A 27,653-nucleotide genomic window follows, 5' to 3' on the forward strand; every position below is an offset into this window, starting at 1 on the left:
GGGGGCGGAAGTGACATCATCAATCAGCGTGGGGGTGGCAGCTGCATCAGCCGCATGGCTAATGGCGGAATAGATTCCGAGGCCAGGGGAATCTTCTGGAAAGTTTGAGGAGCGCTGGTTATGGAGGTGGGTCGATAAAAGTTTGTTGTACTTACAGTTTTTGATGTTTGAGATGGAATTGAAATACTGTTTGTTGAGGGAGTCCCTCTCCACTGCAACTCCCAGGTCATTTCCTCTGCCCTGAAGCTCTTCAACCATGTCGTGAAACAAACTTGCTACCACAGCCACATTTGCTTCCTCAGTGCCTGCCTCCGTAACCAACTCATCCCACACGGACTCCGGACCACCTTTAAACCAGCAGAGTTCGGTACCGAACAGGACAAACAGTACAGACTACAGATTCAAAAACACCAGCAACAGTTCTCCTTCAAGATCCTCCGCTCCACGCTTGCAGCAATGCGCCGGTACCTAACCTCTCTACAGTCTGCCCTGCCTCAGCTGAGGGCCACACTCTCTCAGAATTGCAAGGGACCCACTCGGTACTACATCTTCAGGAGAATTCATACTCTCAACAAACAGTATTTCAATTCCATCTCAAACATCAAAAACTGTAAGTACAACAAACTTTTATCTACCCACCTCCATAACCAGCGCTCCTAAAACATTCCAGAAGATTCCCCTGGCCTCGGAATCTATTCCGCCATTAGCCATGCGGCTAATGCAGCTGCCACCCCCACGCTGATTGATGATGTCACTTCCGCCCCCTTCAGCAAAGGACTTACCTTCATCCCCCTCCGTCCACGCATCAATGAATTTAATACAAGCCATGACGTCGAACAATTCATCCGTCGCCTCCGCCTCCGAGCTTACTTTCACAATCAGGACCCCCGCCCACCTTCCGAGGACCCCTTTGCCCACCTCCAACACACTGCATCCACCTGGACACCCCGCGCTGGCCTATTACCTGCCCTCGACCTCTTCATTTCCAACTGCCGCCGGGACATTAACCGCCTCAACCTGTCTACCTCCCCCCCCCCCCCCCAATCCAACCTCTCACCCTCACAACGCGCAGCCCTCCAATCCCTCTGCTCCAATCCCAACCTCACCATCAAGCCAGCGGATAAAGGGGGCGCAGTGGTAGTCTGGCGCACTGACCTCGATACCGCTGAATTCAAACGTCAACTCAAGGACACCTCTTCCTACTGCCCCCTCGACCATGACCCCACACCCCATCACCAAACCATCATCTCCCAGACCATACAGAACCTCATCACCTCAGGAGATCTCCCACCCACAGCTTCCGACCTCATAGTCCGGGAACCCCGCACTGCCCGGTTCTACCTCCTTCCCAAGATCCACAAGCCTGACTACCCTGGCCGACCCATTGTCTCAGCATGCTCCTGCCCCACTGAACTCATCTCTACCTACCTCGACACTGTCCTATCCCCCCAGTCCAGGAACCCCCCACATACGCTCGAGACACCACCCACACCCTCCACCTCCTCCAAGACGTCCGTTTCCCTGGCCCCCAACGCCTCATCTTCACCATGGATATCCAATCCCTCTACACCTCCATCCGCCATGACCAGGGCCTCCAAGCCCTCCGTTTTTTCCTCTCCAGACGTTCCCAACAGTACCCTTCCACCGACACTCTCATTCGTTTGGCCGAACTGATCCTCACCCTTAACAATTTCTCCTTTGAATCCTCCCACTTACTCCAAACCAAAGGGGTAGCCATGGGCCCCAGCTATGCCTGTCTCTTCGTTGGCTACGTAGAGCAGTTGATCTTCCGTCATTGCACCGGCACCACTCCCCACCTCTTCCTCCACTACATTGATGACTGCATTGGCGCCACCTCGTGCTCTCGTGAGGAGGTTGAGCAATTCGTCAACTTCACCAACACATTCCACCCTGACCTTATATTTACCTGGACCATCTCTGACACCTCCCTCCCCTTCCTGGACCTCTCCATCTCCATTAGTGATGACCTACATGACACTGACATTTTTTACAAACCCACCGACTCCCACAGCTACCTGGATTACACCTCTTCCCACCCTACCTCTTGCAAAAATGCCATCCCGTATTCCCAATTCCTCTGCCTCCACCGTATCTGCTCCCAGGAGGACCAGTTCCACCACAGAACACACCAGATGGCCTCCTTCTTTAGAGACCGCAATTTCCCTTCCCACGTGGTTAAAGATGCCCTCCAACACATCTCGTCTACATCCCGCATCTCCGCCCTCAGACCCCACCCCTCCAACCGTAACAAGGACAGAACGCCCCTGGTGCTCACCTTCCACCCTACCAACCTTCGCATAAACCAAATCATCAGCCGACATTTCCGCCACCTCCAAACAGACCCCACCACCAGGGATATATTTCCCTCCCCACCCCTTTCCGCCTTCCGCAAAGACCGTTCTCTCCGTGACTACCTGGTCAGGTCCACGCCCCCCCATAACCCACCCTCCCATCCTGGCACTTTCCCTGCCACCGCAGGAACTATAAAACCTGCGTCCACACCTCCTCCCTCACCTCTATCCAAGGCCTTAAAGGAGCCTTCCACATCCATCAAAGTTTTACTTGCACATCCACTGATAATATTATTTATTGTATCCGTTGCTCCTGATGCGGTCTCCTCTACATTGGGGAGACTGGACGCTTCCTAGCAGAGCGCTTTAGGGAACATCTCTGGGACACCCATACCAATCAACCACACCGCCCCGTGGCCCAACATTTCAACTCCCCCTCCCACTCTGCCGAGGACACGGAGGTCCTGGGCCTCCTTCACCGCCGTTCCCTCACCACCAGACGCCTGGAGGAAGAACGCCTCATCTTCCGCCTCGGAACACTTCAACCCCAGGGCATCAATGTGGACTTCAATAGTTTCCCCATTTCCCCTTCCCCCACCTCACCCTAGTTCTAAACTTCCAGCTCAGCACTGTCCCCATGACTTGTCCGGACTTGTCCTACCTTCCTATCTCCTTTTCCACCTATCCACTCCACCCTCTCCTCCCTGACCTATCATCTTCATCCCCTCCCCCACTCACCCATTGTACTCTATGCTACTTTCTCCCACCTCCACCCTCCTCTAGCTTATCTCTCCACGCTTCAGGCTCACTGCCTTTATTCCTGATGAAGGGCTTTTGCCCGAAACGTTGATTTTTGAAGGTCCTTGGATGCTGCCTGAACTGCTGTGCTCTTCCAGCACCACTAATCCACTATCTCCCTGTAGTTGTGTGTGCCAATCAGGCAACTTCAGACCTTTGCCTGGCATCAGGACCCCTACTGTGGGGTAATATCCCATCAGAGGCAGGCAGCTCTTTTGAACGTCAGTGCTATTGAGGCAGGAAGAGGTTCCTGAGCTTAGTGCCCGAGGGCAGCTGAAAGCACAGTCACCTATGGTGGAACTATTAATATCCAGTGGCTGGTTCAATCGAGATACTTATAAGGGAATTAAGTCCAGGGCTACCGAGTTGATGTAGCGTTTCCCCTGCCACAGGTAAAATAATAGTGAGGATTGGGATGATCCATGGGTGGTACAGTTTACAGTCAATTGGCCTTTAGCCAGTGAATTATGAACTCATTACCATGATATGCCCACCATAGATAACGTATTGCCCATCTCTTGTCACTCTGAGAAAGTGGCATTTTCTTGTTTATCTGCAGCGACATGATAGAGCAAATGTCTTCCTAGGTTACTTCAGTGATGCTGTGCAACTGAAGTCATGCTGTGGACCAGCTAAATAAGCATAGTGTGTTTCTTTTCCTAGCGCATGTTAATAAACCTGCAGGGTTTATGTTTTAACAGCTTTTCCAGACACTTTTATCAGTATCACAGGGGGATTTTATGGATCCAGCAGGAGCTGGATTCAGACCGAAGCCAAAATTTTGATTTCTAGATCATAAGACAAAGGGACAGAAGTAGGACATTCAGCCCATCATGTCTGCACTGCTATTCAATGAGATCACTGCTGATCTGGTAATCCTCAGTTCTACTTTCTTGCCATTTCCCCTTAACCCTTGATTCCCTTACTGATTACCAATATATTTAGCATTAAATATAGTAAACCAACCAAGACGAGTTGAGATGTGGAGATTAAGTCAGTGGTGTGTCTGTGGCCTGTCAAACCTAATGTCATACTCTTAGCAAGTTCTCACGCGATGTATTTGCCTGTTGCAAATACTTGTTAGCATAAAACTTCATAAATGATGTCTTCAAGATAAAATCCATGGTGCATGAGAATCTTGCTCACATATGGAATGAACTGCTATAACAAGTAGTGGAGGCTGGTACAATTGCAGCATTTAAAAGGTTTCTGGATGGGTACATGAATAGGAAGGGTTTAGAGGGAAATGGGCCAAGTGCTGGCAAATGGACTAGAGTAGGTTAGGATATCTGGTTGGCATGGACGAGTTGAACCAAAGGGTCTGTTTCCATGCTATACATCTCTATGATGCATACTGGTTGGCTGTGTGTAGTGCTGTGGAAAGTTTTAGCTTGTTTAACACAACGGCACAGGCGAAGGCAGTAGTAGAATAGCAACTTCCATAGAGTCAGGGACCCAGCTTGGGAGGGTCATGAGGTCAAAGTGAGGACTGCAGATGTTGGAGATCAGAGTTGAAGAGTGTGGTGCTGGAAAAGCACAGCCGGTCAGACAGCATCCGAGGAGCAGGAGAGTCGACATTTCGAGCATAAGCTCTTCATCATGGCTGTGATTTCAGTGGGGAGGAGCAGGACGTGGGGGGTGTTGTGGAGTGGGTCGGAGGTGTGGAGGAATGCAAGAAGGTTCCAAGAGAGGGGCAGAGGCTGAGGTCAGGTGCATGGAGGAGTGGAGTGGAAAGGGCCTTGGGTCCTGGAGGTGTTAGGTATTGGCAGAATCAATGAGTCAAGATAGACAAAAATGAGAGACCTCAAAGGTGGTGTCAATCGTGTCCATACCAGAGGATTTTATTTCTCATTCACGGGATGGAGACATCGGTGGCTGTGCCAGCATCTATTGCCCATTCCAAGTAGCCCTGAGGGCAGTTAAGAGTCGACCACGTTACTGTAGGTTTGGAGTCTCATTTAGGCCAGAGCAGGTAAGAATGACAGATCTGCTTCCCTGAAAGGCATCAGCGAATGAGATCTGGTATCACGATAAAGTAAGCACTAAACAGGTCGCAAAGACCCTCCAGGAGTGCTGGAGCAAAAGAATTGAGATTAGTGGAGACACATCAAAATTAAATCAAACTGTCATTAACAGGAATGAGGATGCATCTCAAGCCCAGAAACACCCACAGAAGGTCTTCATTGTTCCAGTGGACTCCAGGTCTGGACGTAAACATGGAGGAGAGTTAGGCAGTCAGATACTGAGACACCATTCCCTTCCTGGACCTGTTGATGGCCACATTGACCAGACCCACCAGAGGTTCCTCCAATTTGCCCCATTCTTCACATGGCGTCCATCAATAGGAGCACGTGGCCGAGGGCTAGTTGAAGTCCCATTAAAGAAACTCGATATCGGCTTTGAACAAAAACATTGAAGGTAATATAAGAAACAGTTTCCTCCAAGCCATTAAAAAACAGTTTCTTTGGTGTCGTGCAATCCTACTTAAATGTTTATTGTGCAGGACTGAAAGCAACTGTTTTCCTCCCGTTCCCAAAGAGAAAGAGAGAGCAATCCTTTATATAGAGCACTCTGGTGGGGAGCCCTGCTTAGGATGGTAGGATATTCAGGTGGTGGAGAAAGGTGAAGAATTGGAAAGTGTGTGTCAGCAGCAGCAGTCCACAAGAACAGCTCTCTTGAGTTGTTATGAGGAACATAAAGGAACTTTCCTTGAGTTCAGATTGTGGGGTGTAGGATCCTGCTAGAAGGTTCAGTTTGCAGAGTCAATGTCAAATTCTGGACAGATGGGAAATCAGTTCATCTGGAGGCTCACTGTCTGTTTGATCTTTTGCACATTCTTAGGGCAATTTGCCACAGCCAGGAGCCTCTGGATGGCTTTGGCCATGTACTGGACACTAAAGATGGTCCCCTGTCTGGTCACCCAGTGTCCTGACCGCTCTCCTCCCCCAACTACAAGAAACCCTCTGACAGTGACAAATGAAAGATCGTAGATCCCTGAAATGCAAAGGGATCTGGGTGTCCTCGAACATTGCCCATTGTTTAGGTATGTTAGTCAGAGGGAAATGGGTCTGGGTGGGTTAATCTTCGGAGGGTCAGTGTGGACTTGTTGTGCTGAAGGGCCTGTTTCCATACTGTAGGGAATCTCATCTAATCTAAATAGTGGAGAAACTCAGCAAGTCTGGCAGTATCTGTGGAGAGTAAAATGGAATTCACGTTTCAAGTCTGCTATGACTTCTTCAGAACATTATACTGAAGAAGTTGTGTAGAAGAGTCATATCAGACTTGAAACATTAATTGTTTCTCTCTCCACAGATGCTGCCAGAGCTGCTGAGTTTCTCCAGCATTCTCACTGTTCAGTCCTTAGAACCTACCCCCTTGGTCTTTGGTCACTTGTCTTATCATCGCTCTATGGTGAATTGCTGTTAATTTTTTTTCAAAGCTACGCCAGCTTTTGTTGAACATCCCTAATTGCCCAATAGAAGGCAGTAGTGAGCTGCTATCTTGATCTGCTGCAGTCCCTGATATATCAATATAATCACAGTGCTGTTAGGTAGGGAGTTCTAGGATTTTAGCCCAGGAACAATGAAGGAACGGTGATATAGTTCCAAATCAAGACGCTATGTGACTTGGCGGCAAAATTGCAGGTTCTCAGCTGCCCTTCTGCATCTAAGTCATAGAGAACACATGTTTGGAAGATACCATTGAAGGACACTTTGTCAGTTTTTTTGTATGATAACATTTTGTGAAGGCATGGATGGGTTGGACTGAAGGGTCTGTTTCCATGATGTACATCTCTATTACTCTATGACCTTGTGATGTTTTACAATGTTAAAGGTGCTATACAAATGTACATTGTTCAACTGATCATGCTAAAGATATTCTGGTTGAACCACACTCTCTTCTTGCTTGAACAACACTCACTAACCTCAACAGTACCCAGGACAAAACATCCCACTTGATTGATGCCCCATCTAATGTCTTCATTCTGTTCACCACCACTGCACAGCTGCAATAGTGTCTACCATCTACAAGATGTACTGCAGTAACTCACGTGGCACTGTGGCTCAGTAGTTAGCACTGCTGCCTCACAGCACTGGGGTCCCAGGTTCAATTCCAGCCTTGGGCAACTGTCTGTGTGGAGTTTGCACGTTCTCCCCGTGTCTGCATGGGTTTCCTCCCACAGTCCAAAGATGTGCAGGTCAGGTGAATTGGCCATGCTAAATTGCCCATAATGATAGGTGCATTAGTCAGAGGGAAATGAGCCTGGGTGGGTTACTCTTCGGGGGGGTTGGTGTGGACTGGTTGGGCCAAAGGGCCTGTTTCCACTTTGTAGGGAATCTAATCTAACTTGATTAGATTCACGAGGAAAGGCTGAGGTACTTGAGGCTGTTATCGCTGGAGAGGAGTGGGTGAGAGATGACTTAACTGAAACAGAGAAGATAATCAGAGGGTTAGATAGGGTGGACAGTGAGAGCCTGTTTCCTCGGAGGGTGCTGGCTAGCACGAGGGGGCACAGCTTAAAATTGAGGTGTGATAGATATAGGACAAATGTCAGAGGTGGTTTCTTTACTCAGAGAGTAGTAAGGGTATGGAACACACTGCCTGCAACAGTAGTAGACTCGCCAACTTTAAGGGCGTTTAAATTGTCATTGGATAATCGTGTGAATGAAAATGGAATTGTGTAGAGTAGATGGGCTTCAGATTGGTTTCACAGGTCGGCATAACATCAAAGCCTGAAAGGCCTGTATTGCGCTGTTCTATGTTCTAGATTCTGCCCAAAGTGTGGACAGGGAAATCAGGGATAAACAAGAGGACAGAGGTAGAGGAAGTCAGAAATCTCAAAGAATTGAACTATGGAGGTAGCAGGAAGGAGTGAGGCCATAGGGAGAATTCTATGAACAAGTTTTCAGTTTAGCTGAATATTTATTTGCTTTATTGATCTGTTATTGTGCAATGACTGAACCTTGCTGTGCTCAGACTATGATATTGCCAACATGTTTTGTGGAGAATATCATGACGAAATTAGTTTTAAAGTTTTCAGGGAAATTAAACTGCCCTCATCTGATAGGAGACACCAGAACATGAAGAGGAAAATGCAATAGCAGATTGAAAGACAGAGGTTAATGAGGTCAAGAGTGATCTGTGGGAATTGAAAGGAGACTAGATAATCTTTGAATTGAGGCAGGGACAGAACATTTGATCGAGTCAAAAAAAAAACAAAGAACTATGGATGTTGAAGATTTGAAACAAACACAGAAATTGCAAAGAAACTCAGCAGATCTGAGTAGACAGAGAAAACTGAGGTAATGCTTTGAAACCAGTGACCCTCCTTCAGAACTGTTAGCAGCTCGGAGAGGATGGCATTCATGGTTTGTTATAAATGTCACCTTTTACTAGCTACTCTCTGTTCTGAAGAAAGGTCACTGGATTCAAAAAGACTGAGGATCCGTCACTCGAACTGAAATGTCAACTCAGATTTTTCTCCACAGTCGCTGCCAGACTTGCTGAGCTTTTCCAGCAATTTCTATTTTTGTCTTTAAGAAACTCAGTTGGGTGAGAATGCAAACTTTCAAATAAAGAAATAGTAAAAGAAGAGATCGGTAGAAATGTGGGAAAGGGTCTAAAAGCAGCCTGGACATGGACTTGAATTCAACTGCGCAGAGAAGGAAAATAACGAATTTGAAATGAAAAGTCGCTTTATCAGTATCATTTCTGCCAACAGCACAGATATGTATATTGACACACACACATACATTTGTTGAGCTGCTGACAAGAGAAAAGCGGTAGTTATAAAACTGTGGCCGCAGTTGGAAATGTTGGCATTTTTGTCCCGATCAAACCAAGAACTAAAACAAAAAGGAAGGGACCCGAGACAAGCAAAGTCTGTGTTTTAGTTTGGGTCTCACCAGAGCAGCCGCTGATGCCCGGCTGGAAATTGGGTCGGTCCCAGGAGGAAGCGGGCGGTGCATTGCCTTTTTAAGTGAAACCCGGAGCCTGAGAGGCTGGTGTGCACTGGATCGGGTTTCAGGACTCGCTGCTGTTCATACCTGGGGGCAGGTTCAAGCATTTGAGGAACGTGCTTTTTAAACTTCCTACATCCGCAGTGGAAGCTGACACCTGGGAGTGGGAGTTGTTCTGTTGTCGCTCTGTATCTGTACAGATTGTATTTTGTTTTGTTTTAACCTTCGGGAAACTGGCTGAGGGGAGAATGTTGAGTTTGTTGGGAGTCTCTGTCTCCCCCCGGGCTTTCAGCCTGACTGTGGGGCAGTGGTTGTGTCTGTACAGCTCAGTGGCCAGCTCCTTCTGGACTGCCTACATTAATGTGAGTTTCCCCGAGCCCAGCAGCAATCGGACTCTCTGGCAAAAGACCGAGAGCGGGGTCTACGGCCAGGACTCGCCGCTGGAGAGTGTGCACGGGCTCGTGGGGGTCCCGCAGTCCCCCCGGCCGTACGGCTGTGAGCCCGGGGTGCCCTACCTCCGGCCCGATCCCTCGCAGCCCTGGGTGGCCCTGGTCGAGCGGGGAGACGGCTGCACCTTCGCCGAGAAGATCCTGAACGCCGCTCAGCAAGGGGCCAGCGCGGTGGTCATCTTCAACTACCCGACCCCGGCCAATGAGGTGGTACAGATGTCCCACCTGGGTAAGGAGACAGAGCCGTGTGTGTGTGTGTGTGTGTGTGTGTCCCTGTCTCCACCCATACCCTACACCGTCACCCCCCACACACACCCTCACCCCCCCCACACCCTCACCCCCCCCACACACCCTCACCCCCCCACACACACCCTCACCCCCCCCACACACCCTCACCCCCCCCACACACACCCTCACCCCCCCCACACACCCTCACCCCCCCCACACACACCCTCACCCCCCCCACACACCCTCACCCCCCCCACACACCCTCACCCCCCCCACACACCCTCACCCCCCCACACACCCTCACCCCCCCCCACACACCGTCACCCCCCCCCACACACCGTCACCCCCCCCCACACACCGTCACCCCCCCCCACACACCGTCACCCCCCCCACACACCGTCACCCCCCCCACACACCGTCACCCCCCCCACACACCGTCACCCCCCCCACACACCGTCACCCCCCCCCACACACCGTCACCCCCCCACACACCGTCACCCCCCCCACACACCGTCACCCCCCCCCACACACCGTCACCCCCCCCCACACACCGTCACCCCCCCCCACACACCGTCACCCCCCCCCACACACCGTCACCCCCCCCACACACCGTCACCCCCCCCACACACACACCGTCACCCCCCCCACACACACACCGTCACCCCCCCCACACACACACCGTCACCCCCCACACACACACCGTCACCCCCCCCACACACCGTCACCCCCCCCCCACACACCGTCACCCCCCCCACACACCGTCACCCCCCCACCATACACCGTCACCCCCCCACCATACACCGTCACCCCCCCCCACACACCGTCACCCCCCCCACACACACCGTCACCCCCCCCACACACCGTCACCCCCCCACCATACACCGTCACCCCCCCCCACACACCGTCACCCCCCCCCACACACCGTCACCCCCCCCCACACACCGTCACCCCCCCCCACACACCGTCACCCCCCCCACACACCGTCACCCCCCCCACACACCGTCACCCCCCCCACACACACTGTCACCCCCCCCCCACACACACCGTCACCCCCCCCCCACACACACCCTCAACCCCCCCCCCACACACACCCTCATCCCCCCCCCACACACGCACCCTCATCCCCCCCCACACACGCACCCTCATCCCCCCCCACACACGCACCCTCATCCCCCCCCACACACGCACCCTCAACCCCCCCACACACCGTCACCCCCCCACACACCATCACCCCCCACACACACCGTCACCCCCCACACACACACCGTCACCCCCCCCCACACACACCGTCACCCCCCCCACACACCGTCACCCCCCCCACACACCGTCACCCCCCCCACACACCGTCACCCCCCCCCACACACCGTCACCCCCCCACACACCGTCACCCCACACACACACCGTCACCCCCCCCACCATACACCGTCACCCCCCCCACACACCGTCACCCCCCCCCACACACCGTCACCCCCCCCACACACCGTCACCCCCCACACACACACACCGTCACCCCCCCCACACACCGTCACCCCCCCCCCCCCACACACCGTCACCCCCCCCCCCCACACACCGTCACCCCCCACACACACACCGTCACCCCCCCCCACACACCGTCACCCCCCCCACACACCGTCACCCCCCCCCACACACCGTCACCCCCCCCCACACACCGTCACCCCCCCCCACACACCGTCACCCCCCCCACACACCGTCACCCCCCCCACACACCGTCACCCCCCCCACACACACTGTCACCCCCCCCCCACACACACCGTCACCCCCCCCCCACACACACCCTCAACCCCCCCCCCACACACACCCTCATCCCCCCCCCACACACGCACCCTCATCCCCCCCCACACACGCACCCTCATCCCCCCCCACACACGCACCCTCATCCCCCCCCACACACGCACCCTCAACCCCCCCACACACCGTCACCCCCCCACACACCATCACCCCCCACACACACCGTCACCCCCCACACACACACCGTCACCCCCCCCCACACACACCGTCACCCCCCCCACACACCGTCACCCCCCCCACACACCGTCACCCCCCCCACACACCGTCACCCCCCCCCACACACCGTCACCCCCCCACACACCGTCACCCCACACACACACCGTCACCCCCCCCACCATACACCGTCACCCCCCCCACACACCGTCACCCCCCCCCACACACCGTCACCCCCCCCACACACCGTCACCCCCCACACACACACACCGTCACCCCCCCCACACACCGTCACCCCCCCCCCCCCACACACCGTCACCCCCCCCCCCACACACCGTCACCCCCCACACACACACCGTCACCCCCCCCCACACACCGTCACCCCCCCCCACACACCGTCACCCCCCCCCACACACCGTCACCCCCCCCACACACCGTCACCCCCCCCACCATACACCGTCACCCCCCCCACACACCCTCACCCCCCCACCACACACCCTCACCCCCCCACCACACACCGTCACCCCCCCACCACACACCGTCACCCCCCCACCACACACTGTCACCCCCCCCCCACACACACCGTCACCCCCCCCCACACACACCGTCACCCCCCCCCACACACACCGTCACCCCCCCCCACACACACCGTCACCCCCCCCACACACACCGTCACCCCCCCCACACACACCGTCACCCTCCCCCACACACACCGTCACCCCCCCCACATACACCCTCACCCCCCCCACACACACACACCCTCATCCCCCCCCCCACACAACACCCTCACCCCCCCACACACACTCACACCCTCACCCCCCCCACACACCCTTACCCCCCACACCTTCACCACCCCAAACACTCACCACCCCACAAACCAATACCCCCAACTCTCACCACCACCCAACCCTCACCCTCCCAGCAATCCAATGCTCACCAAACCATCACCCCCCCCCCCCCCACAATCCAATGCCCCCAAACCCTCAACCCCCCCCCCCCCCCCCAATCCACTCCCTAACCCTGCCCAACCAACCCTCTTTCCTCCTCAACCCCCACCAAATCCTGCCACAATCCAACCCCTGTGTGTCAGGACCTCTGTGACATAGTATTCAGGCACTGTTAGAGTTAATGTGTCAGGTCAGCACAGACATAATGGGCAGAACAGCCTGTCTTTCAGTGCTTTATCATTTTGTAGCAAATGCATTGAAATAATCTTTTGCGCAGTGCAAAAGCTCCTTGGGACTGTCAGGTGGGGCTGTATAATAAAAGTGTGAATGCAAGCACAGATCAGGCTTGCATCAGATTACCTGAAGTTACCTCATACGCTCTGATGATTGGTAGACCTGGCAATTACTAAATCATCACAGTTCTAAGGTATGAAGGCCAGTTTGCAGAAGATTTTCCCAGGGAGTTCAAATCCTTTTGTGGTCTCTCTTCTACTATTGCCATGACCACCTACAGCTTTGGCTCTCTGTGCTCCTCTCCAATTCTGATCTTTTAGAGCTTCCTAATTTTTCTTTTCTCCGTCCAAACCATGTCTTCAGACTGCTTATCTGACATCCTAGAAGACTAATGCCCCATCAACCTCTGTGTCCACTCCTGTTTTGGACTTGAGAGCTTTGGCTATTAACCCATCTCCATTTCTCAAATTTGTTTGAGCAAATACTCCAGTGAGGCACCTTGTACAGTAACAGTGCTGTATAAATGCCCCATCAACAACAAATTGCAATGAACCGAGCCACATTGATGAGGTTTGAGATGAAGTAGATGAGTTGAGCAGTGGCTGGTGTTGATGAGCTGGATTAGTTCGGTCAATCTCTGGTAGAATTAAAGACCTAAGTGCCTCTCAATTTAGCAGGGTCAGAGTTTATCCAGTGCTGCCAGTCCTTGAAAGAAGTTGTGTCTTTGCGAAATGGCAAAGTAATCAGAAGTGAGTGTGGTTTACCCAAGTTAGAATAGCATTTCGCTTCTTGGGTGATAGAGGATGCCAGTATACACAAACTTTAATCTCATAACTTCAGATTTTGAAAAGTTGTTTTTCATATTGAGACTGATCAGTTTATGATTATGCCTATACAGGGACATAATGGTTTTAGATATTTTTAATCAACCTGTTTGCAGATGTTACTGTAAACGTTTGAAGTAGGTGGGATTTGAAATGAGACCTCCTGGTTCAAAGGAAGGGACACTTGCTCGAAGCATGACAGCTGCCTTAGCATAGTGATTTTATTAATGAACTGGTCATCTGGAAGCCTAAATAGTCCTGGAGGCCTAAATAGTCCTGTGAACATATTCATATTTCACCATGGGAGTTTGGGGAATTAGATTTCAGTTTTCAGAAATAATAAAAATTAACATAACTAAGAATTGCTATGTATAGCTAAGATAATTTGTTCTGTGTGTTTGTTTGTTTGAGGGATGAATATTGGCTAGGACTCTGGTAATTAGTCCTCAGCTGCTCTTCCAAATAGTGCTTGGGGATCTTCTGGATTCTTCGAGGAGAAAGTGAGGTCTGCAGATGCTGGAGATCAAAGTTGAAACTTTATTGCTGGAACAGCACAGCAGGTCAGGCAGCATCCAGGGAACAGGAGATTTGACGTTTCGGGCACAGGCCCTTCTTCAGGAATGAGCAGAGAGTGTTCAGCAGGAGAAGATAAAAGGTAGGGAGGAGGGACTTGGAGGAGGGGCGTTGGAAATGTGATAGGTGGAAAAAGGTCAAGGTGAGGGTGATAGGTCGGAGTAGGATGGAGGCGGAGAGGTCAAGAAGAAGACTGCAGGTCAGGAAGGCGGTACCGGGCTGGAGGGATTCGGCTGAGACAAGGTGGGGGGAGGGGGGATGAAGAAACTGGTGAAGTCCAAGTTCATCCCCTGTGGTTGGAGGGTTCCCAGTCGGAAGATAAGACGCTCCTCCTCCGACCGTCGCGTTGTTGTGGTTTGGCGGTGGATGAGTCCAATGACCTGCATATCCTCGGTGGAGTGGGAGGGGGAGTTGAAATGCTGTGCTACAGGGTGGTTGGGTTGGTTCGTCCGGGTGATCTTCTGGATTCACCTGAGCAGGCAGGTAGGACATTGGGTTAACCTATCCTCCACAAAGTGGCATCTCTCAATAGCACAGCACCCCCTCACTACTGTGCTGGAGTGTCAGCCTTGCTGTGACATCAAGTCCAAACATGATCTCGTAACTCTGAGACTTGGAGGTTAGATTCTCACTTAATTTGATACACTCAAATTTGGATTTAAAATCCAACTGGTTCATTCATGTCCTTTTTAGGAATAAGTGTGCTGTCTCGGTGAATCCAGTTCCATACCAATGTGTTCAACTCTTAACAGCCTTCTGAATTGGCCTAGCAGCTACTCGGTTGTTGCCTCATCTTCTCTAAGGCAATCAGGGATCAGCAGAACTAGTAAATGTGGTTCTTGCTCAATTGTGAATGAAACAAAAGCAACAGGATTTAGTTACTCAATTTGAATCTTGTTCGATTTATTTAGAGTTTCTGCCATACCTTGGTGCCTGGGTTGTCATGCAGTTTGTGTTAACGTTCATTGTGTAGCAAGTGAATTTATTTAATTCTTAAGGTGTCTTAAACTGTGACATTTAGACTCAACTGCCCACTGTGCATTCTTACCCATACGTTTGTAAATTTGGCCTGTGTGAATTTTATGGGCCTGGATGTTTGGGATGGAAGGAAAGGAAAGGATTTTCATTTATGTAGTGCCTTTTGTAGATGTGAGTCAGCGCGTCTGTTGAAACTCCATTGCTCTGCTTTGTGTGTATATATATACATATACCATGGGATTTTCCTATACTGACAGTCCAGAGTAAGGATGCTGAGATATGTCAATCACAGCAACCTGAATTATATGTAAATTAATGGGACATGGATTCTGACATTTATCTTTCAAAGCACTATCTTATATGTATTCATATTGTGTATAAAGAGAAAGGAAGAACTTGTATCCTGTATGCTCTTGTGGCATCCCAGAATACTTTACATCCATTAAATTATTGTCACTGTTGTGAAGTGTCAAAGCAAGGTTGGATGTGGCTGTGTTTTTGTTGCATATTTTTAATCCTACTGTATCTTGCTGTCGAATAGAAATTACTATCCGAATATTCTATCCAAATTCAGTCAATATTCTATCCAAATAAGCACACAAATAAAGACTGAACTTCAATGTGCTATGCTAAGTATTTTGCAATCAGTATCTATATGATTTAGAACAATATTCAAACTTGCAATTTTCACATAACATCCCTCAAAGGCTTCATAATGTTCAGGCATTCTCTAGAATGATTTAATGGAAGAGTTCACGTTAACCTTTTTTTTGTGAAGTGATTTATGCTGTTAAATTCTGCATCATTATTCATCAATTCAGACTAGAGTTCCTTGTGACTTTATTTGCATACAATCTTTTAAACCTTCCACCCGCTTTTATATGTACATTCATTATGTCCACAGGAATATATGCAGTCTATGGTGTGGCACTTTGCTAACATATTCCAGTCATTTGCACTTTGGTGAAGGGCTCTGCCTGACTCTCTGTCCGTCATTATTTTTTCCTGATTTTAACTTGCCTTCTGCAGATCTTTGCCTTACTAAACAATTTACTGAATTAAATCAGTTCATTCAATTCTTAACCTCGTCAAATCCAATTAGACCCACTCCAAGCCTACTTTCTAATGAATCCATCTTCCTTAACTTTTCTTAACTCTTGCTGTCTGATGTATGAAGATATTACTCTACTATTAATGTTAATAAGTCATTGACTATAGCTTCTGGTGATGAGCAGAAGCGTTTAGTAGAATCATAGAAATGTACAGCATGGAAACAGACCCTTCGATCCAACCTGTCCATGCCGACCAGATATCCCAACCCAATCTAGTCCCACCTGCTAGCACCCGGCCCATATCCCTCCAAACCCTTCCTATTCATATACCCATCCAAATGCCTCTTAAATGTTGCAATTATACCAGCCTCCACCACATCCTCTGGCAACTCATTCCATACACGTACCACCCTCTGTGAAAAAGTTGCCTCTTAGGTCTCTTTTATATCTTTCTCCTCTCACCCTAAACATATGCCCTCCAGTTCTGGACTCCCTGACCCCAGGGAAAATACCTTGTCTATTTATCCTATCCATGCCCCTCATGATTTTGTAAACCTCTATAAGGTCACCCCTTGGCCTCCACTCCAGGGAAAACAGCCCCAACCTGTTCAGCCTCTCCCTATAGCTCAAATCCTCCAACCCTGGCAACATCCTTGTAAATCTTTTCTGAACCCTTTCAAGTTTCACAACCTCTTTCTGATAGAAAAGAGACCAGAATTGCATGCAATATTCCAACAGTGGCCTAACCAATGTCCTGTATAGCCGCAACATAACTTCCCAACGCCTGCACTCAATACTCTGACCAATAAAGGAAAACATACCAAACGTCGCCTTCACTATCCCATCTACCTGCGACTCCACTTTCAAGGAGCTATGAACCTGCACTCCAAGGTCTCTTTGTTCAGCAACACTCCCTCGGACCTTACCATTAAGTGTATAAGTCCTGCTAAGATTTGCTTTCCCAAAATGCAGCACCTTGCATTTATCTGAATTAAACTCCATCTGCCACTTCTCAGCCCATTGGCCCATCTGGTCCAGATCCTGTTGTAATCTGAGGTAACCCTCTTTGCTGTCCACTACACCTCCACCTCCAATTTTGGTGTCATCTGCAAACTTACTAACTGTACCTCTTATGCTCACATCCAAATCATTTATGTAAATGACAAAAAGTAGAGGACCCAGCACTGATCCTTGTGGCACTCCACGAGTCATAGGCCTCCAGTCTGAAAAACAACCCTCCACCACCACCCTCTGTCTTCTACCTTTGAGCCAGTTCTGTATCCAAATGGCTACTTCTCCTGTATTCCATGAGATCTAACCTTGCTAATCAGTCTCCCATGGGGAACCTTGTTGAACGCCTTACTGAAGTCCATATAGATCACATCTACTGCTCTGCCCTCATCAATCTTCTTTGTTACTTCTTCAAAAAACTCAATCAAGTTTGTGAGACATGATTTCCCACGCACAAAGCCAGTCCTTGCCTTTCCAAATACATGTACATCCTGTCCTTCGGGATTCCCTCCAACAGCTTGCCCACCACCGAGGTCAGGCTCACCAGTCTATAGTTCCCTGACTTGTCTTTACTGCCCTTCTTAAACAGTGGCACCACGTTTGCCAACCTCCAGTCTTCCGGCACCTCACCTGTGACTATCGATGATATGAATATCTCAGCAGTTTCTTTGATTATTGCAGGCTATCATTTCAGGTGACAACAGAAAATCTTGGTTTTGTCTCAGTCGAAAGTATAAAATCTTTTCTCCTTTTGAAAATCTTGTCATTTGTAATATGAGCATCTTTGGCAATTTCATTAATGTTGTTTGAATCAGCATTTAAAAGTCTAAGGGAAATAATTCCAATCTTTTCGATTAGTTTTGCAATATAACTGCGCATATGATACTGCATACCACAAACCCACATTACACACATTTCTCAGCTCGATATAGCCCTTTAGTATGGCAATGTTTTTATTTGTTGACCAACTGTTAATTACTGACTAATGCATTTTATATCAGCATTATCTTTTTTTATTTACTTGTTTTACTGTCATAAAATTGTCAGGAAGGGTTCTCCGATCCAGATTTTCGTATCTTTCTTGAAGTGATCAATCTCCGGACACACATCCACATTTATTAAACTAATGTGAGCTGAGTCTTTGAGGAGAATGTATATATTCACATCCTTTCAAAAGTAATAAGTAATAACAAGAGTGTTAGTTCCAGAATTATAGTAAATACACTGATTTTAAAGTGGACCTAGCTTTCTGTACAAATGTTTTCATGTTTGCTACAACCTATAACTATCCAATAGTTCAATTTTGATGATTTGATTCTGTTTAGTCTGCATATCAACCGAGTGATAAAACATCAATGGCCTCTGAAGGGTAATTTATACCCTAGTACGTAATTGAGGAAAGCTTGAAAACAAGGGCAAAAAGTCATTGGTTGAGTAAATTTAATATAGTCATCAAACTCTTCAGCAAAGCAACTTTTCCAGAAGCTGTAGAATTGTAGTAATCAGTACTCCAAGAGTTTGACATTTTCGGGATCCTTGGACTTTGGTATGTTCCTCAATGATTGGAAGTTAGCGTGTACTTCAATTAAGGAAAGGAGGGAAAGAAAAATCAATATACTGTTGGCCAATTAGCCTAATGTATATTGTGGGAAGAATAGTAGATTCCATTATTAGGGTTCTGAAACAAGATGCATACTGTAGGTGATCATTATGTCATGGAGGAAATTAGTATGCATCTATAAAAAAGAATCCTGTTTTGACACTCCTTGAAGTTTTATATAACTAGGGTAGATAAGGGGGAAACCAATGAATGTAGCATAACTGGATTTTCAAAGAGTGTTGTGATAAAGTGCCAAGCAAGGTCATTAAAAAGAATTAGTGCATTGGGTTGAGGTTGAAATATTAACATGGATTGAGGATTGGCTATATAACAATATAGGAATAAACATGTCTTAAATTTGATGCACTGAAATTGACTGTGTATTACAAGGATTAGTGCTTGTGACTCATCTAATTTAAAATTTATGTCAATGCATTCAATGAGGAGACTGAGTGTAGTATGTTAAAGTTTGATGATGCATAGTTGGGAAAGTAAAGCTTACAGATGAAGCAAAGAGATTGCAACAGGATTTGGGCAGCTTTGGTAAATAAGCAAGAATGTGACAATGTAATCTGGAAAAACCTAAAATTTTCTTCTTTAGTTATACAGCAGACATTTTGTTTACTTAAAGTGATTGAGAAATAACCTGAATGATATGTTATTCACAATTACGAAGCAATGGAAGTCTAAGAGTTTTTAAAAAAAAAAAACTCCTATCGTCTTAGTGAGAATAATCCTGGAATATAGTATACAGTTTGGTCTCTGAATTTAAAGAATACATATCCCTTGGCAAGAGTGTAATTCAGGTTCACTAAAGTGTGAGCATTAATCCAAATTAAGAGATTGAACAGATTGGAACAATATTACCTGAATATTAGAAAATGAAAGGTGACTTCAATGAAGCTTATAAACTTCTTATGAGATATTATTGTGTCAATGTCGTCAGATCCAGAACTAAGTATCAGAGTCTGAGAATAAGAAGTTAGCCATTTTAGAATGAACATGAGAAATTTCTTCAGTCAAATAGTTATGAGCCTCTGGTATGCTCTACTAGAGGGATGTGGATGCTTAGCTTTTTGGTGTATTTAAGACAGAAGTTGACAGTTTCCTGAATCTTAAGATATTCAAGAGATATGAGCGAATACAGGGAGATGTTACTGAAGTGGAAGATCAGCCATGGCCTTGTTAAACGATGGAACAAGTTCAAGTGGCTGGATAGACATTTCCTGCTCCCAATTCTTGAGGTCTGTGGGATGTCGTTTTATAACTGAAGCTGACTTTGCTTTTAAAATAACTTGTTTTTTGATGTCATGAGGGGAAAAGAAAACGCTAGTAATATCTTACAGCATCCACTTCTTGACCATTTTGACATGTTCCCCAGCCCCAGATTATTGAAGTTAAAAATCTCACAACACCAGGTTATAGTCGAGCAGGTTTGATTGGAAGTACTAGCTTTCGGAGCGCTGCTCCTTCATCAGGTGATTGTGACGTACACAATTGTAAGACACAGAATTTATAGCAAAAGTGATGTAACTGAAATTACACATACGTTTAAGTCTCTCATCTGTTAGAATGACCATGTTAGTTTCACTTTTTTTTCATATGTAAATCACAAAACTTTTTTTTACATATGAAAGAAGTGAAATTAACATGGTCATTCTGACCGATGAGAGACTTAACAGACAATCAAGGTATTTTTCAATGTATAATTTCAGTTGCATCACACTGTAAACTTTTGCTATAAATTCTCTGTCTTACAAATGTGTACTCCACAACCACCTGATGAAGGAGCAATGCTCTGAAAACTAGTGCTTCCAATTAAACCTGTTTGACTATAACCTGGTGTTGTGATTTTTTTTTTTAACTTTGTACACCCCAGTCCAACACCGGCATTTCCAAATCAGATTATTAAATTGAGTATCGTTGGCAAGGCTAGCTTTTATTGCCCATCCCTAAATGGTGATTGCTATCACTCTTGGTGTGTTCAGATATGATGGAAAAGGCTTCTTGGACATATTTCAAGAGCACAAATGACCCCCAGAAAAGCATAAAACATCTATTTAAAAAATTATTGCATTTTTCGGTGTATTTTTATAGGTAGTAACACACTGGCACCAAGCGAACTTAATTTTCTCCCAGTGTGAATTGGCAAGACAAATGTAAAGCAGCTGTGTTCCACAGCTTGATTATTGCTCAGGCAACAAACAGGTACTTTCCATAACTATTCTTAAAATACAACTTGAACCTACTGGCAAAATACTGTTTTATATTGCAGTGGAGAGTTGGATTTTCATTGTTCAGAATGTTCTTGCCCGTGGGAAAATTTGGAGAACAGTGTCAGGGATTCAGAAATATAAAAGATGGCCTTAAAATTAAACTATTCAGTTTATTTGATCTGCATTCAAGGGCGAGCTGACATCATATTTCAAAGCTAAGAATCCAACTTGGCTTGGGTAGTTGACTTCTGAATGCATGATAGAAAAGTGGCTAGATTAATAGCTGGGCTGTTTTGACATGTTACACTCCCAGTTGATTGCAGTCTAATCTGTCCGGTATTATGGAGTGAAACTGTTTGAAAGACCATGTGTTTTCTTTTGGTTTTAATGTTTGGCAACTGTTGTGGTCAGCCACTGAACCTAAGGCTGCCAGTGTCCTTTTTTTATAAAGGAAAAGAAAACAGCATGTTAACAGCAGTCCACCGTTCTGATGCTGCAAAGATCTGGGCAATATCCAGGCTATGGCTGAAAATTGGCAAATAATATTCACACCACACAAATATCAGGCAATGACCATCTCCAGTAAGCGACAACCTAACCACCACCCCATGACAAAAACTGGTATTGTCATCACTAAATCCCCAACCCCCCACATCCGAAACCGGATGACCAGAAACCGAACTGGACTAGCCGTGTAAATACAATTGCTACAAATGCAGATCAGAGGCTAGGAATACTGCAGTGAGTAACTTGCTTCCTGACTCCTCAAAGCCAGTCCACCATCTACACCGTTCCTTCGGTGTTGCAGGGTCAGAAATCTGGAATTACCTTCCCAAGGGCGTTGTGGGTCCATGCAAGTGGACTGTGGCAGTTCAAGAAGGCATGATGTGGAATGCAGGTGTTGGACTGGGGTGGACCAAGTTAACCAGGTCAAAGTCCAACAGGTTTTTTTTTTGCAAGTACTACTAACTTTCGGAGCACTGGTCCTTCGTAACGTAGCTGGAGCTGCGCTCCAAAAGCTAGTACCTGCAAAATAAACCTGTTGGACTTTAACCTGGTGTTGTGAAATTTTTAACACACTTCAAGAAGGCAGTTCACCACCACTTTCTTAAGGGTAACTGGGGATGAGTAATAAATGCTGGCCCAGCCAGTGACACCTACATCTTCTGCCTTGGAACACTTCAACCCCAGGGCATCAATGTGGACTTCACCAGTTTCCTTATTTCCCCTCCCCCCACCTTACCTCAATTCCAACCTTGTGCTCAGCACTGTCCTCATGATTTGTCCTACCTGCCAATCTCCCTTCCCACCGCTCCACCCTCCCCTCTGACCTATCACCTCCATCCCCACCCCATTCACCTATTGTACTCTTTGCTACCATCTCCCCATCCCACCCACTCCATTTATCTCTCCACCCTGGAGGCTCCCTGCCTCTATCCCTGATGAAGGGCTTTTGCCCGAAACATCGATTTTCTTGCTTCTCAGATGCTGCCTGACTTGCTGTGCTTTTCCAGCACCACTCTGATCGAAACACTTACATTTCATGTCTCATGAGCGAATTAATAAATGTCACTTAATGCTAGTAAAGTAGCATTCCTATCTAGTACTTTAACTTTTTACTTCTGTTTATTCTTTCCAACATTTCCTTTAGATTGTTGAAGCAGCGTTTGTTCAGCCTGAAATGGCCTGAATTTTAATTTTGATAGCTTAGAGATTTCTACCAAGTTTCTCACTATAGTAAACTAAACAAAAAGCTGCCCTTCAACTAAGAACTTCTCTTCTGAACTCAAACTACAAGTGGCCCTGACCTTTGTTTCTGTATCATAAAAACTCAACAATGTAAATGTTTGGTAGTGAACTTCCTGAGTAGCTAATTAAATAACTTATTTTGAGTCACATGCTTTCTTAGACATGTTGTCTTCAGTTTGCTGCTCAAAATGAATTTCAAACCTTTTTCATTTTAAGAAAAAGTCACCTTCGCAGATATGGAACCTAAAATCTATCTCTCCTCCACCTTTGAATCCAAGTTCCCAAAGGTAAGAGAGAGAAAGTGAGAGCTGCAGATGCTGGAGATCAGAGTCGAAAGTGTGGTGCTGGAAAAGCACAGCAGGTCAGGCAGCATCTGAGGAGCAGGAGAATCGCCGTTTCGGGCATAAGCCCTTCATCCTGATCCATATCCTTCTATTCATGGATTCGTCCAGGTGCTACTTGACTGCTGCTATTGTATCTGCTTCCACCACCAGCTCTGGCAGCACGTTCCAGGCACTCTCCACCCTTTGCGTGAAAAATGTGCCTCACATCCCCCACCCTGAAAACCCAGCACCTCAAACCTATGTCCGCTAGTAATTGACGCCTGGGAAAATGCCTTATACTTGCCAGTCTATCCATGCCATTCACAATCTTAAAATCTTCCATCCAGGTCACCCCTGCATTCTATCCTCAACCTCCTGCATTCCAGTGAAAACAAACCCAGTCTATCCAACCTTTCTTCATAGCTAAAGTCCCCCCTTACCAGGACACATCCTGGTAAACCCTTTCTGTACCTCCTCCAAAGCATCCAATCCTTCTGGTAGTGTGGTGACCAGAACTGTATGCAATATTCTAAGTGTTGCCTAACTAAAGTTCTATAAAACTGCACCATAACTTGTCTAACTTTATACTCAATGCCCCTTCCAACAAAGGCATTTCCTGCACGCCCTGATCCCTCTGCATATCAATACTCCTAAGAGTACTGCCATTCACTGTATAATTTCCACCTGTACTTTATCTTCTGAAATGCATTACTTCACATTTATCCAGATTAGACTGCATCTGTCATTTTCCTGCCCTTGCTTCCATCTGGTCTATATCCTCTGACAATACTCCTCACCATCCACAACTCTACAGTCTTTGTATTGTCTGCAAATTTACTAATTAGACCAGTTGTGTTTTTCTCGAGATCACTTATGTAGATACTCCTTTGTATCCTTTTAATTTTGCCTCCTCCTGTATGTCTATCTGTCCTATGTTTTTACCATCCCTTGATTCCTTGAACATTGTACCAGAATATTAGCTGTAGTATTGAAACAGTTCCTTAAAAATTGGTCAGAGCGTTGATTATAGAAGTTGGGAGGTTATGTTGCGACTGTACAGGGTGTTGCTTAGGCTACTTTTGGTGTCTTCCCTGCAATTCTGGGCTCCCCACTATAGGAAGGATGTTGTGAAACTTGAAAGGGTTCAGAAAAGATTTACAAGAATGTTGCCAGGGTTGGAGGATTTGAGCTACAGGGGGAGGTTGAATAAGCTGGGGCTGTTTTTCCCTGGAGCATTGGATGCTGAGGGGTGACCTTTATAGAGGTTTGTAAAATCATGACGGGCATGGATAGGGTAAATAGGCAAAGTGTTTTCCCTGGGGTTGGGAAGTGCAGAACTTAGAGGGCATAGGTTTAGGGTGAGAGGGAAAGATATAAAAGAGACCTAAGGGGCAACATTTTCACACCGAGGGTGTGTGGAATGAGCTGCCAGAGGAAGTGTTGGAGGCTGGTACAATTATAACATTTTAAAGGCATCTGGATGGGTATATGAATAGGAAGGATTTAGCGGGGTATGGGCCAAATGTTGGCAAATGGAACTAGATTAGCTTAGGATATCTGGTCGGCATGGACTACTTGGACCGAAGGGTTTCTGTGCTCTACAGCCGTATGACTCTGACTTTAATTTGTACATTACAATGGTTCTTTCCAGGACTTGATGGGTACTTTAAATCAAGTGATGAATATTATGAGGGCAAATAAAAAAGATATTTTAAACTCTGCACTAAAAATTTTCTAAATTGAGGCCTCATTCCCCTGGAATTGGTCATTCCAATTTCCATTCAAAACATTTCCTTTTTATTGTTATAAGAGAAGGTCCAATTGAATTGATGCACACAATCTATTTAATGGACTTTAGCATGGATAATGTAAAGTATTATGTTAATGCTCTTCTCTAACCTAAGGTTGTTCAGTATATGCGAGATCATTGCTGAATTTTTAATGAGACCTTCAAACATTTGTAACTTGACTCGTTTTAGTGCTGGTGAAGAAATGGTGGTTGCTGAAAATGTGTTGCTGGAAAAGTGCAGCAGGTCAGGCAGCATCCAAGGAACAGGAGAATCGACATTTCGGGCATAAGCCCTTCTTCAGGAATGAGGAAAGTATGTCCAGCAGGCTAAGATAAAAGGTAGGGAGGAGGGACTTGGGGGAGGGGTGTTGGAAATGCGATAGGTGGAAGGAGGTTAAGGTGAGGGTGATAGGCTGGAGAGGGGGTGGGGGCGGAGAGGTCAGGAAGAAGATTGCAGGTTAGGAAGGCGGTGCTGAGTTTGAGGGATTTGACTGAGACAAGGTGGGGTGAGGGGAAATGAGGAAACTGGAGAAATCTGAGTTCATCCCTTGTGGTTGGAGGGTTCCCAGGCAGAAGATGAGGCGCTCTTCCTCCAACCGTCGTGTTGCCATGGTCTGGCGATGGAGGAGTCCAAGGACCTGCATGTCCTTGGTGGAGTGGGAGGGGGAGTTAAAGTGTTGGGCTACGGGGTGGTTGGGTTGGTTGGTCCGGTTGTCCCACCACAAATTCACCTGCACCTCCACACACATCATCTATTGCATCCGCTGCATCCGATGTGGCCTCCTCTATATTGGGGAGATAGGCCACCTACTTGCGGAACATCTTCCCAATATAGAGGAGGCCACATCGGGTGCAGTGGATGCAATAGATGATGTGTGTGGAGGTGCAGGTGAATTTGTGGTGGGACACCCGGACCAACCAATCCAACCACCCCGTAGCCCAACACTTTAACTCCCCTTCCCACTCCACCAAGGACATGCAGGTCCTTGGACTCCTCCATCGCCAGACCATGGCAACACAACGGTTGGAGGAAGAGCGCCTCATCTTCTGCCTGGGAACCCTCCAACCACAAGGGATGAACTCAGATTTCTCCAGTTTCCTCATTTCCCCTCCCCCCACCTTGTCTCAGTCAAATCCCTCGAACTCAGCACCGCCTTCCTAACCTGCAATCTTCTTCCTGACCTCTCCGCCCCACCCCACTCCGGCCTATCACCCTCACCTTGACCTCCCTCCACCTATCGGATTTCCAACACCCCTCCTCCCTACCTTTTATCTTAGCCTGCTGGACACATTTTCCTCATTCCTGAAGAAGGGCTTATGCCCGAAACATCGATTCTCCTGTTCCTTGGATGCTGCCTGACCTGCTGCGCTTTTCCAGCAACACATTTTTCAGCTCTGATCTCCAGCATCTGCAGCCCTCATTTTCTCCTCGAAGAAATGGTGGTTGCCTGGATTATGGTTTGCAATCCTGATATGGAGAGGATTATATTCAGTTGTGTCCATTTCCTCAGCGGACTGCTGGATTGACAAATCGGACTGGACTTCATACCCTGTTCCCTAATGTACAATTATTTTCCACAGGTCCCATTCATGTTGACATGATAATCTACTCTCTTTATAGGCTCGTAGCTTTAAAACTAAATGGTATAACGCGGTATCCAAAGTTTTAGAGATTTATGGATGTGGTACTCCCAGAGAATGGAAACATAGAAAATGCACCATAATCATTCAATTTTGCTGCATAAACTTTATTTCTGCTAATATGAATTACAAACAAGATGAGCAACACAAATGTTCTGTAATTATTGTCTATCTTTTCATTTCCTCTTGTTCTCGTCTGACCTCCATGATAAAGCTCCAGTCTAAAAAGAATTGAATTAATTTTGCACCTTTCACAATGGCCAGCTGTCTGGAAACATTTTACAGCTGGTGGAGAATGGTTTGAGTGTAGCCACTGTTGTAATGCAGGGAATTGAATTGAACCTGGCTTTGAAATAAGCTTCTGCAATAAACTTTCCATTGTATAATCTGTGAAAGCCCACACTTGTGAAATAGCAGGAAACAGGCGATAGCAAGGCCGACTACATGATGAAATTTTGTTCTGCAGCCTATTGTTCCCGTTTTCCTTTACCACCTTCTATAGCTATTGATCTGGTGGAGAGAAATTGGTCTTCAATCTGAAATTTTGGGCGGCACGGTGGCACAGTGGTTAGCACTGCTGCCTCACAGCGCCAGAGACCCGGGTTCAATTCCCGACTCAGGCAACTGACTGTGTGGAGTTTGCACATTCTCCCCGTGTCTGTGTGGGTTTCCTCCGGGTGCTCCGGTTTCCTCCCACCATCCAAAGATGTGCAGGTCAGGTGAATTGGCCATGCTAAATTGCCCGTAGTGTTAGGTAAAGGGGTAAATATAGGGGTATGGGTGGGTTGTGATTCGGCGGGTCAGGGTGGACTTGTTGGGCCGAAGGGCCTGTTTCCACACTGTAAGTAATCTAATCTAATCTAATCTAAATTAGGGCAAATAATGGCTTTGCATGTTGGTTTTCTGATGGTGGTAAAGTCCTCAGTTAAAGTTGAAAGCCTCTCTTCAAACCATTTAGAAATTTAATGATTGGTTGGAGAGAAATTCTGAGGATCAAAAAACATGTA

At 47.3% G+C, this 27,653-nt stretch overlaps 1 protein-coding gene across 3 annotated transcripts in view; it reads left to right on the forward strand.

Annotated features, from left to right (window-relative positions):
• Positions 1-27,653, forward strand: part of rnf128b (ring finger protein 128b) — a 156,886-nt gene that overhangs the window by 33,047 nt on the left and 96,186 nt on the right. Inside the window, exon 1 of one of the 3 annotated variants that reach the window (XM_043705147.2) lies at positions 9,159-9,748. The exons of the other annotated variants lie outside the window; for them this stretch is intronic. Coding sequence (XP_043561082.2) covers positions 9,319-9,748 — 430 coding nt within the window. The 5' untranslated portion in view covers positions 9,159-9,318. Of the gene's footprint in view, positions 1-9,158; positions 9,749-27,653 lie in introns of those variants that run through there. 3 annotated transcript variants of the gene reach the window in all.

The sequence above is a fragment of the Chiloscyllium plagiosum genome, unplaced genomic scaffold (genome assembly GCF_037043375.1).
Source record: "Chiloscyllium plagiosum isolate Xiang-an unplaced genomic scaffold, Cpla_swu_hap1 HiC_scaffold_11, whole genome shotgun sequence".
Taxonomy (NCBI): domain Eukaryota; kingdom Metazoa; phylum Chordata; class Chondrichthyes; order Orectolobiformes; family Hemiscylliidae; genus Chiloscyllium; species Chiloscyllium plagiosum.